Source organism: Pangasianodon hypophthalmus, chromosome 23 (assembly GCF_027358585.1).
Source record: "Pangasianodon hypophthalmus isolate fPanHyp1 chromosome 23, fPanHyp1.pri, whole genome shotgun sequence".
Lineage (NCBI taxonomy): Eukaryota > Metazoa > Chordata > Actinopteri > Siluriformes > Pangasiidae > Pangasianodon > Pangasianodon hypophthalmus.
Window position 1 is genome coordinate 9,303,594 of NC_069732.1, and position 13,526 is coordinate 9,317,119.

General features: G+C 36.7%; 1 protein-coding gene across 1 annotated transcript in view; it reads left to right on the forward strand.

The window, feature by feature from the left end:
- The window catches only part of calcr (calcitonin receptor), a 55,414-nt gene that overhangs the window by 11,139 nt on the left and 30,749 nt on the right, over window positions 1-13,526 (forward strand). The window contains exon 2 of the mRNA XM_026930171.3: window positions 12,650-12,713. Coding sequence (XP_026785972.3) covers window positions 12,669-12,713 — 45 coding nt within the window. The 5' untranslated portion in view covers window positions 12,650-12,668. The remainder of the gene's footprint in view (window positions 1-12,649; window positions 12,714-13,526) is intronic.

Genomic DNA, 13,526 nt, shown 5'->3' on the forward strand with positions numbered 1-13,526 from the left:
CTGTCTGAAAAACCTGTCATGTACCCTAGAAAATTAAACCACACAGTAGAAGAGAAAAAAGATCAACACAATTCAATATGAATTAATCTGTAGGGTAGGCTTTTCCCTTGTCTGCTTGCAGAGAGTTATTTTGGTATTGTTTACCCTTGTGTTTGATTTATCACTGTAAAGTTTGTTCCATTAATCAAATACAAAGCCATCACTATTTTACTTTTTTAGATGCCTCTATAAGGCACATTTATTGCTTTAGTAGTTGCCTCCAAGGACTACCACACGAGTTCCACATAAAATTTATTATTGGGCTTAAGTTGGATTTCTGTCTGGTCTCATATGAAAAGAGGCTCTTTGTAGAAATTCCTTTATTTTCTGCAGACAAATCTACCTACTCAATTGCTATTTACTCCAGTCAACACAGATATAGCTTCATCTCTTGCTATTAGAGTGTAAGTATATATTTTTTTTCTCCTTCTAGTTATTTTATAGAAATAGGTATTAACTTCTTACAATTTAGCTTTTATTTATTATTTTTTAATCAATTTTTGACTGCAGGTTTAGTTTCAAATGAGCTTTAAAAAAGAAAGTCCAGTTTCATTACTATAGAAATATAAAAGACATCAGAAGAAATGGACAGTACCTTCCAATTTAAAATGAATAGTGATGTGCTGGATAAACAACAGTATCCTTTTGCAAGTACTACTAAATGCAGACAGGTAAAAAGGTAGAAAGGTAAATCACTGTCAATATCAAATAAAAAAGGAAATATGGCAAAAGGTCAGATCTTTCAAAGAAAATGAAGGGCTTTCAAACAAATATGTTAATTGGACTAGACAAACTTAAAAGCTTAACAAAAATAGTGAAGTAACAAAAATAGTGCATCCAAAATAGACTAACTTTAAGTGACGTTTGATACATAAAGCAGCATAAGTAAATCACATTTAAATAGTTCCATGTGCAATCCTCATCAGTTATCTGCGGTGAAATTTATTCTGTATTATCTATTTCACAGATGTGTAGTCTGTAATGTTATCACCATATGGCATACAATGTAGTTGCAGTTTGCTGTTCATAGCCAGGATACGCTTAACCCTGAATTCACCCTGGATGCTAAATGCAAGCATCGAGTCACGGGTCGTGTCGAGTGTCACCTCGAGCATCATGTCAAGGTCTCAGTCCACTCACACCGGGCGTGTTTCAGCTGCCTTTCTGTACAAGCTGCTGTCAGTGGAAAGAGCAACAGCGCACTTTTAATTTTAATCTGTTTTGGCAACTCCTGCATTCAGTTATCAGTTATGAGAACGTGGTTATAATGCATTATGAATTGTTAATACAATTCATAATGCTTTGTTTACATAATTGAATTGGTAACATAATTCTCAGTGAATTGTTAACATTATAAAAAATGTTTCTAGCACATAATATTGCCGGTGCCAAAAAAAAAAATTTTACAAGTAACTGAATATTGATACTTCATATGAGAGCAGATTATTGACAGACATATTATATTATAACCTAATTATAATACCTTATAAGTTGTATTTTGAGCTGTATGTAAAGTGAGACATATTTTAAACAAACAAACAAACAAAAAAAAAATGAAACCAAAGGTTTGATTATTTCCCCCTAATATTGTCACTGGTATTATTGGGGGAAAAACCTCAGTGAGGCTCAGTAATGAAATGCTATAATGTATACACTGCACTATACAAAAGTGGAGTTGAGTTTGTTTTGTTTTTGTAATATAATTTGTTACAAATTAATATTAATAATGATTAATATTAATATTCATATTATTAATGAAGGTTGCTATACAGTGTAGTGTAGTTTTGTAGGTAGTTATAACAATGTGTAATATGCCTTTGAATGCATTATAACATGGTATGGTATGTGTTGATAGTTCATTATATATATGGCCTTTATAGAAAGAGTTACCAGATATTGCAGTATGTCTGTGCGCTAGTGTTGTTTTATGAGAAACATGTTTAATCAACTTGACTCAAAAGTTACAGTTAAAAAAAACAAAAAAACCCACTTGAACCCAAAAACTTTGTTCTTTTAAAAGTGAAATATATTTTTGTAGCTGTGTGCTGTGAAATGTTAATGCATTGTGTTTCAGAAGCCTGTGGAGCTGATAAACTGTTTATTTTCCAAATTACTTTCTAAAAGCATGTATGACTCAAAACTGAGGCTCTAAACAAGCCTTCCTGCTATAAACCTTCCATTCTGATATTTCTTAGTGTTATTGTTGTTATATATAATACCTGTCAAATATCAAAGGTACTTTGATAGTTTTTGCCCCTTTATGAAGCAGGAAAAAGCACCAGACATTTCCTTAGAGCTGAAAGATTTCGTGCTCCTCTTGAGATCCATCATCTAAAATCCATCATCACCATTTAAAACAGCCATCAGAAAAATGCAGTCACAGAAAGCTGCCTTACAAAGAGTGCCTTCAAAGTTTGGAGGGCATTTAGCTGGAGTTGAGTAGCTTAATCTGGACACCCTTCTGCTGCTGAATAGGGCAGAGAACATAGAGGTCAGGCAGCATCACATATGAATGGAGTGCCCACTGAGTAGTACCAAGAGACCAGCATTGAAGAGGTTCACTAGTACACTTGACATTACTTGCCTCTCTATAGTCTACTCCTTTTTTTTAGAGATAAAGGATATAGGACATATAGGATACATTTCTTCACTTCCCAGAAGGACAAGTCAATGAGCACACTTTAAGGTTAGACCTACTCTAATTCCTGTTAATCTTTTCATTCTTATCTGACACTCAGTTCTCATATTTAAAAATTACAAGTGATGAGGAATTTATCCTCCTTTTTCCTTCTTCCACATTCTTCTGCCTCTAGCTGTGGGTTTGTGTTTTGGGGATGTAACCAATTACGAGTACATTATTCAGTATTAACTGATGTGTTAAACATGTACAAATACACATAAACAATATGACAGATAAGCTTGCAGTTATAGTCACAGGCATCTGGTTGAGACTAGAGGTGTGCATCAGGACTGGGAAGCACTTTCATGCTGGTGAGGTTTCAGAACATGAGCTCACTGGACAAAGAAAAACCACATTCCTTAACATGAATGTGATCAGTGCATTTACAGCAAGGCATTTACAGCTTTCTTCCATTCTTACTTAGTAACTGCGTGTTTTATTAACTGCAGGGGTTTAAATTAGGCTGTTTTTTTTTTTATATATTTGGGGAATGAGAACCGACTAATTTCTTTTATTAAATATTGCCGGCTAGTACAAACAAAAAAAAGGATTAAAGAAACAGTTCCACATACGTCTCTGTTTTTAAATAAATAAATAAATAAATAAATAAATCTACATACAGATACAGATATGAATATTTGGAGCACTAAACAGATATGGAAACATATAGATAGTGCCATTGCTTTACACCCCTACTGTGTTTGTATGTGTGGTTCACTGGTAATGACTGGTACTCCAGTGTTCGTGGGATAGGCTTCTCAAGCTCTCAGGAAAAGAATTCACATCCAGTACTTAATTGTACAATTTAGTAGGTTGCACACCTGTACAAATGTAGTAATAAACTGGATCATTGGCCAGATACTGTGGTTTCCTTTTGTGCTTCATGTCTAGATTGACAGTCTTACATTCCAGAAGGTCAAAACTGTGTGACCTGATTGACAAACTTGATGGAACACTCTGACACTTCGACTGGCCTGCAAAAGCTCCAAAAACTTGTGATTATTTGGAGCAACCAGTGGAACAACAGAACAAGCACCCATGAACTTTAGCTGAGCTGTGCACCCAATCAGAGCAAAAGTGGGCTTAATTTGACAGAAACTCAAAACTCAAGATAGTGGTGGAATCCTTACCTGACACTATTGGTGCTCCTATTAAGGCAAGTGGAGATGTAACCATTATTGGGGGAAAAAAAAGACAAATGCTAATTTTGGTCTGAGATGGTTTACAGAGGAATTTGGTTTACAGTTTTGCTCCATAGTCCCAATAGAAATAATGCAATGCAGATAAAAACAGTCAAATACATCTGTAAACAACCTGCATTGACAGACAGTGCAAGCTGTAACACCCTAAGGCATGAAAAGATCAAGAAGAGACTTAAACTCTCAAGCAATTTTTGTGAGCAATCCAGTTATGGGTCAGTGAAATCAGGAAAATAGCTATCCCTTTCCAGAGCTGGAGAGGGGCACAAAAAGATATAATTTACCAAAAGTAAAAGGTATCATTTAGAAAAAGAAAAGCATGAACACAAAGACACAACCAAAGCGAAGAAGACGTATAATGGAGGAAAAATGATCTAAAACAAATAACAGAAAACCTAAATAAAGTTCTAAGAGACAAGTGGAATAAGTCCACATTTACACATTCACATTCAAAAATATAGTTTTAATTGTTTCATTAGTAATATCTTAACACACACTTTTTGATCATTTGAATTGTTACATGTGATAATTAAGTGATAAAGTTTCTGCAAAAACCCATATAGATGTTTTTGATTATTTTTCCTAATGTAATGCAAATATATTTTTCATCTTATGTACATTTCATCTTATTTTAATTAATTTAAATCTTAAAAAACTGCACTATGCAAAACATAGAGAACATAGAAGCTAGAAAACAAAACATAAAACTAGAAAACACAAAAGAGATAGTTAATATATTAAACTGCACGGTGCAATAAAAGAATCCAATTTTGAGCTTCTCTCAATACAAACCTGAACTACATGATCGACTACATTGGTTGGGTATTACAGGCATTATTGCCCTTCCAACATAACAGAAAGATAATCTATGAAGGCAGTTTATGAAGTTTCCACTACTATCTGTGTGCACTTCTTATACTGAGAAACTGCTGTCAATATATTGAGAAAATGCTGTCAATTTGCTATATAAACAGTGATGTGTACAGCTGAGAGCTAAATAATTAACACCAAGAGGTTTAAGTGCAGAGAAAGCAGCTTGGCTGTAAATTGCATCTTCGAAAATCAAAAAGTGATAGGAACAGTGCCTCTATGATCCTAGTTCTTCAAAATTTGTAAAGATACATCATCCGCAGGAGGCTTTTCCCAATATACAAAACAGGAAATGCTGTTCTTGAGATGGCTATAAATGCTGTAAGAAGCAAATAATATTTGATTTGAGCCGCTTTTATTTTTTTATGTAAACCTTACACATGTAATTTAAAAGAGGTCCCTGTTGATAAATATGGCTGGATATTTTTGAGAGGTGGTAAAAGTATTAAAATGATTTACTCAAAAATGCAATTATTCATCTAAATAATTACTCTGGTAAAATAATTGAAGTACATCTTCAAATTATTTACTCAAGTTAAAGTAGAAATATATAGTCTTTTAAATTTACTAAATTTACATTTAGTAATTTAAAAGAGGAAATTAAAAGAGTACAAATACAAAAGACGTCTACCTTGAATCAGACATTCATCTTAGTTACTGATGGTTTATTAGTCTGCCTTTCACAAAGGATCCAAGGAATGTGGGAAAACAATAGCTAGGGCTAAATAACAGCAGCTTAATTCCTAATTTCTCAAATGTTAGGTAGCGTGATGGTAACTCTGACTATACAACCTAGCTGAATGCTAATAGCTAGCTGTTGCAATACAAATTGCCTTGATAAATACAAAGTTTACATGACAGGATCATGTCAAGAGAGCCAGTTTGCCGTTAAGCTGGCTGTGCTCTCTGGGTGGGAGGGATGGTATTACTACCTCCCTGTCAATCACAGTGACACTAGCTAGTCATGGACGTCTGTGAGCTCATGTATGCGGAACAGAGCATATAGCACTTTCCTCCGAGTGTGTTAGGCAGCCCTGTGACAAAGCACGAGCAGCAGTTCAGAAAGATGTGGTTGGCTGGCTTCATGTGTCTCAGAGAAAGCAAAGGAAGCTTTTGTTTTGCCATTTTTTATTTTTCTCCTATGATGCTGGACTTATGGGGCACCCTGTTTAATAGCTATATAACATATTGGTTGATTGAATTGATGTACAAATATCATATTAAATAATACATATTTCCAAAGAATTTGGTGTAATTTTCTTTTGTGTTAGAAAGTCATCAGCAGCATGAAGGCCATACTCAACTGAACTACTTCGCTTAAGCCAGGTGCTTGAAAAGACAGAACTAAATGTATTAAAGTGTTAAATGAAATAGTGACCTTGTTCTTGTTCTCTTTACTACCTTCCCCCAACAAAAACTGGACAAATAGCATTTAAGGCTCTGTGTGATCAAGTGCAATTTGCTACAGTTAAACGGTAGGTGTAGGGGCTCAGTAACTGCCTGGCTAGAACCTGAACTATTTTACAAAGGGAGATGAAGATTAGGGATCTATGATTAGCATTGTAGTTTGTTCTATGTTTAATGAGCCTTTATCATTCTGCCTCATAAAACGATAAAGACTGATCATAATCAAGGCCATTTCCTATTTAACAGCTGACACGTGTCATTTCCCCCTTTCCTCAGTTCCTATTATTCGCCTTTAATTCCTGGGCTAAGTGTCCTTGATTTGCAGCAGCATGCATGCGCCAGTATGAATTGAGCTGAGAGGAGCTAGAGCCCATGTGGCACTTGGCTGACTCAGAGCTGGACAGAAGATGGATTAGGTGCAAATGTGACTCGTCACGACATAGGGCTCAGCTTGGAACGGAAGTATGGGTCAATGAATCAGACTTTGGGAGAAGATGCATTGGCTTAAGACAGATAGAGGGGAATGGTGGTGTGGTGCAGAGTTTCGGTTAAGTGAAATCACACATTTATCTCAAGGGCAGCTCAAGGGTAAGCACGCATGACTAAGACAGGTAATCACCAGGATAATTCATACTGTCCAGCCAAGATGAACTGTAGTGCTCTGAACGTTGTTCATTTGGTCTGTGAAGCAATAAAACGGGATAATACAGTGCTCTTGTTTTTAGCGGATATTTAATAGTGTTCTGTTGTATAGTTTTTAGTCTGGCACATCAGATTTTAAATGAAACAATGACAGTGAAGTTAAATGCAGAATATTTAAGGTTGTTTATGTAAACCTTGGAATGGCAGTCCTTTGATACGTACAGTATTTCTGGAGATGTAATTTAATAAATAAAGGTGATTTTAAGAAAATTTTAACATTATGTTGTTTTTTTAATGAAATTTTCCATGATACTACATTTAATAACATTTGCATTACTAGATAAATATGTAAAAAAAAAAAAAGGCCATCTATTCTGGATAGATTTCAGGTTAGATTCTCTAATTCAATTCAATTCAAATCAGTTCAGTTCAGTTCAATTCAATTCAATTCATCTGTATAGCACATTTAACCAGTGAATGGTTAGCCTGTTTACTGGGCCTACTTGTGTCTACTTTGTTGTTGCAATTGAAGTTGTGCTGTTTTGTCAGTTATAACATGATTAAAAATAAATTACTGTCAAATATCATAGAAATAAAAGCCCCGCCCCCTCTATCTGTGTAGACAGTGTTGATGCTATTGTGAATATTATTTGTATTCAAGGCATATCTTATAACTCGGTTATCAGTACACCCATGGTCTTCAGTGAAATGCGTACTTAATGGGATTTGGGATGATTGACTGACTTGGACAGTTAGGAACATTACACTCTGTAACCCTGAGAAGCTCCTAAGTTGCTTTAGTAGTGTGCTTTGGGTCATTTTAGTGCTGCAAGATGAAACACAATCCAGTGCATTTTCAGGCATTTGGCTTTCTGAGAGCATTTAGGATGGTGCTGTACACATCAGAATTCACTCTGATGATTTTTCACATCATCAGTAGAGACAAGTCAGACAGTTTTGCTCTCAGACCCCTATGCCACCGTGTTTCACATACTAAACAGCGGTGAGTTCTCTAAGATCATCTGGGTGTATGCCTCTCTTTATGGTCTTTGGCATATCTGTTCCTGCATCATGCATATCTTTTCCTGCTTAGTGAAAGTTGTTTTGCTTTTTCTCAGCTAAACAGTACATTTCTGCCTCTTAACAGCACAGAGCATTTTAATTTGACACACCTAGACTGTAGCACCAATAGATTAAGGTTTAAAATGGATTAAATTAAATTTTATCTATTAATCTGTTTGCAGCAAATTTAAAACCTTGTTTAAAACAAATCTGGATTGCATCGAAGCCATCATTTAATCCTGGCTTATGAGGTACATTTTAATTAACTTTATCTCTGTTGCTCCTTTACTTTAAACTCACGTTTCAAGTTAAGTATTCGTTTTAACTCATTGATGATTTTTTAAAGATGTTTAAAATGAAGTAATGCAACACAAAATAAATTTAACTAAACAACAAATCTTTGATTAGCTCATTGTTTTTTTGTGTTGAATTTGTGTTGTTGCAACCCACCCATAATGCTGTGTGTGTCTATGTGTCTAATTGTTTTGTGCTTTACTGTCACTGACACATCCTTTGTCCTTGAGAGACAACATGATGAAAATGCCCTAACAACACAAATGTGTTAAAGTCACCACTGAGTGTATGTGATAAGTTTTTATTCATTCATTCATTTTCAGTAAATGCTTTAACCTGGTCAGTGTCCTGGTGGATCCAGAGCCTATTACAGGAACACTGGATGCGAGGTTAGCATACACCCTTGAAGAGAAGCAGAGCACCATGCACACACACATTTACACCCTTGTTCACACCTCTGTCAATTTTAGCATACCCAATCCACCTGCCAACAAACCTTATAATCCCAAGGTCTAGATTAATTTTATCTGCCTAAAATGGAAGCAATGTGTACAAACTGTGCATCTGATGTGGATGTACGTAGACTCTAATTATAGCTGGCAAGCGTAGCATTTAGCATTGTTTCACTTCAAACACCGTCTGCTAGAAAACTGAGCCAAAGCAACACAAATTATCATTCTGTCCACTAGTCGTTGGGCAGACTGTGAATGTCTTCACTCGAAGGCTTCGCTGACTAACAGCAGTGATGCAGCATCACTTCTTCTCAGCATCACCCTGGCTCTCTGAACCTTCTTGTGAAATAGTATCTGTCATCAGATAATAAACCTGAGAAAGTCCACTGTGCATCACATGAGATGCTGAGCAGCTTAGTGATAGAATTCCTTATCACTTTAAATGAAACTGACACACTCTGATAGAGTGAGGCCTGAAATTGCACCCTTGCTGTGTGTGGGGGAAAAATCCACAAGACATCATTACAGCACATCATTACACAATGGATCTGGAGATTTCAGCTGGACAATTTTAGACAAGTCTTTGTCCATGTGGTAATCCTTCCAGACAGGTTCCTTGTTCCAGTAAAATGCATTTTGGACAACTCAACACCTAGCCAACCAGCATTAAGACAGAAAATGTCTTTCTTTAATGGAAAAACATCACAGCTCATCAATCATTTGTCATATTCTGGGCTAGACATGGTTCAGGAAATCTGAAGATTCCTGCTGAAGGCTTGAAACCATCAGTTCTCTTCATCTCTGATAAACTTTATCACTTTATCACTTTCTCATCTGAGAAAAGTATGGGATCATCCAAAAGTGACAGCTCTTCTCTCAGTACATCATCATGAATGTTGATGCTGAGCTGGAAAGGCACTAGATGCTGTTAAAACACCACACAGCTGTATGTGCCTGCACTTGATCTACAGTAAGTGCATCAAGCCCTTACACATAGCTTTGCTGGGGGAGAGTGGCGCACGTTTCGCTTAGTAATTGGGTTGCTGAATTATGGACAGTCCATTGAATGCATTTTCCTGTCTACTTGTTGAGCATGCTTGGGTCCATTTTGGGCTATATACATGTCATACCTATTAAACCTGGTTAATGGCTCTTTGCTGTACAGGTGCTATACTTTTTTGGGTCGGCTGCAGCAGGGCTAATGGATGGAGAATTTTCATGCACCCAAACACTCTAAACCAACCATAATGGCGCTTTTCTGATAGGGCAATTGCCTCACGGTATGAAATGGAAAATAGAAACTCAAATATTGAGCCAAACACACATATGTTAGATGAATCACCTAGCAAGCTTTAATGCTGGGGCACAAAGAAAAACTGCGGGGCTTAAACCATGACACAAAGTAGATTGCGCCGTGTCTTTATTGTCAGCTTCATCACGCTGCTTTGACCTTTGGGGGATGAATCACACTAAGCTGGATATCTTCATCTCTAAATAATGTTTGCTGTTTTTGCTTTGTGCCATTGTGCATCCTAGGCATTCCATCACAGTTGACTTTAATGACTGGCAATTCACTTACGCCACATTTTCGTAAATGAGAGATGATACCGATATGAGCTGCACTGTCATTTCTCTTCTCTCAAATACTATCTCAGAAATGAAAAGGAGCAGTATGTCTCTAATGAGGCTCAGTCCTCAGCTGCCAGGTAAAACAGAAGCAATACTGCAACACTGAACACAAAAGACTCAGTGGTAGTTCAGACAGTCTGATTGGATCCTTAATCATCAGAGTCTTATATGTCTGTTTTTGCATTTTGCGATAGTTTCTTTATTCTAGACCTATGATGGATCCACGGAAAGCATTGCACCTTTTAATGCAGTATACAGTACTGTCCTAGACTACAAATTATGCTAACAGTAATGAATAATATTTAGAATGCAAGAAGTGTATTGTAAAGAATACAGAACAGCAGAGATGATAGCACTGATTAGTTTGAGCCAATTAAGGACTTAGAATCATAGTAACTAAAGGGGAGTCACTGCTAGCAGAGCATATGTGAGTGTATTTTTAAAAAGGTTTTAAGGTACATAATTTCCCAGGCATCCAATTCTGGGTTCAAATTGAGTTTTTTTTTATTTTTTAAATTTTTTTGAACTTCTATACCCAGTACATAATTTATCATCTACAGTTACATGCAAAGGTTTGCATTCTCTTGATTTCTGGGTGAAAAAATGAATCTGTACTTCCATTTAAGAATTAATCTACAAAAAAGGAATTCCAACATGCAAAAAATGAAATAGTGTGGCATGGTGGTGCAGTGCATAGCATTGCTGCCTCCCAGTTCCAGGGCACTGGGGTCGACTGGGAGCTCAGGTTACTATATGTGTGGGTTTTTTTTGGCAGTTCCTGCCATGTCTGTGTGGGTTTCCTGCTGGTTCACCATATACCTCCCACCTCCATAGGCAGGTTGTGTAATACTCTCAGATGAACTGGCTTCCAATCCTGGATGTGAATAGGTACAATGAATAGTTAGGATAGTTACAAATGTACAAAGAGTGCAAATGGGTGTCTACACCAAGTTATGGCATAAGGTAAAGTTGTTTTTCTTACCTAATGCTGTGACACTGCTGATTAGTATTGCTGCAATGCTATACACACAGTGAGAGTTTGGTGCTGTCCTGGCAGGAAATCGACTCATTATAAAGTGTTATTGCTTTGGGTACAAATGACCTGATTTGATGCACAGGTGTATCAGTCAGTCACTGACGGAGCCTCTCTGCTTCACCAAAGTGGCCTGCTGCAGGTGCTGAGCGTTCTCCATTATCGCTAAAAGTTTGTTGAGTTTGTTAACAATTTTCAGGGTAAAAATATGCAAATTAATTTGCAAAAATAAAACAAAACAAAACAAAAAAAAACGCATACTCATTTGCTAAAAACATATACTGTATACAATATATGACCCACATCATACCCACTCACTAATCTGTCAGGTTGCACAGACATACTAGCACATTTATATGGGATGTTAATAAATTAGAGTCTAAAAGTCTTGTTGTATAAATTAAATTCTTCTTCATTTTGTCCTAAGGGGAAAACACTATACAAAGTATTTTTCTGTTAGTCTGAGACAAACAACAACTTCCTTGCCAGGACTGCATAAAGATCACTGTTTGAGTGTACTGTGTACTGAAGTGCTCTCTAAAAACAGTTCTGTTGTCAAAATATAATATTTTTGGGGCCGGGTTGCCAAAATTGCATCTGCAGTACAGGTTTGAGAGTGAGAAAAAATCAGCAACACAAAAGTACAGGTTTGAAAATGACATGTGAGTGTAAAGATGAATTGCACATTATGGTAATATGCAATTTTGTTCCCAGCCCAACTAACAAAGGGAGTAAGACCTCTGGCTGTTGTCGATTAGAGGCTGTATCAGATGTCAGAGTGGATCTAGAGGCTTTCTGGATTGTGTCTATCAGCGGTGCTACCCGCTGAGGTGCTGAAAGCAAACACGCACAGAGGGAGTCTGGTTACGCGGCAGAGTAATTATCTCACAAAAAGTGGATTTACAAGGTGTGACTAGAAAGATCCGTTGGGAAAGGCAGTTTGACAGGAAGCCAAGTGCCTGAGAAAAGCCAAATTTACATCATGCTGATAACACAATCTTGATAGTTTAATTGTCTTCATTCATGCATCTTCAGTAACTGCTTTATCCTGGTCAGAGTGGTGGATCCAGAGCCTAGTGAGCAGGTATACACCCTGGATGTGGCGCCAGTCAAATGAAAAGTATCACACATGCACATTTACATACTCATTCGCTCCTAGGGACAATTTAGAGTAGCTAATCCACCTACCGGCATGATTTTGGACCCAGAGGAACCCAGAGGAAATGAGAAGAACATGAAAAACTCCACACAAATAGTAACTCAACAATAAATCAAACAGCAAATCTTATGTAAGCCTGCACGTAATATCTGTCAAACACTTTTCTCTTTCTTGTCTTTTCAGACAGATAGAATCTCAGAGCATGGGTTGGAAAGGTATCTACTGGCTTTTAATGTCGTTTGTGTCGGTGAGTATGGAAAGATTTTATTCATTGTTTTGTAAGCAAACTCATATCTATTTGCATAACTTAGGTTGTATAAAAAGATACAGAGGTTAAGCTTAGGGTTAGGGAAATCCTGAATCCTGTAAAATATTTTCTGGCAAGTTTTCTCACTCCACTTTTCCACTTTGCAAATCTGTGCCTAGAAAGTGATTAATTTGATGTACTTCAGTACTCTATCAGAAACTAATTGCTTCAATTTGTTCAGAAATATGACATGACTCTCCCCAAAAAATGAAAAATCACTCCAGGTACAAACTCTCCAGTGTGCTGCTTAGTGTCAGTACTGAAGTAGGCAGGTCTCATATGGAACATGTAAAACCCTCCAAATATAATCAGTTCTTTTACAGTGTGACAGCGGTGTATAGCGGTCTGGCAGGAGGGGAAGCACTCGCCCAAAATGTCAAGTGCTTTTCCTCACCCACTTCTCCTCTTTCATTCATGTTCACTGTGCTTTTACATAGCCTGTGTTTTGTTCAGGTGTGCTTAATGGACTTCTGTCACCATTATTTACCATTATCTATCTATCTATCTATCTATCTATCTATCTATGTCTGTCTGTCTGTCTGTCTGTTTGTCTTTCTGTGTACCTTTCTGCCTGACTGTCTTTCTGTCTTTTCATCTGTCTCTCTGTCTGTTTTTCTGTCAGCTTCACTGTCTATCTGTACATGTGTGTGCCGATCTGTCTGTCTTTCTTTCTGCCTTTCTGTCTAAAAGTTTGGAGTAACTTGTCATGTTTTATTCAACATACTATTTTATTTATTTAAACTATATAGAGTA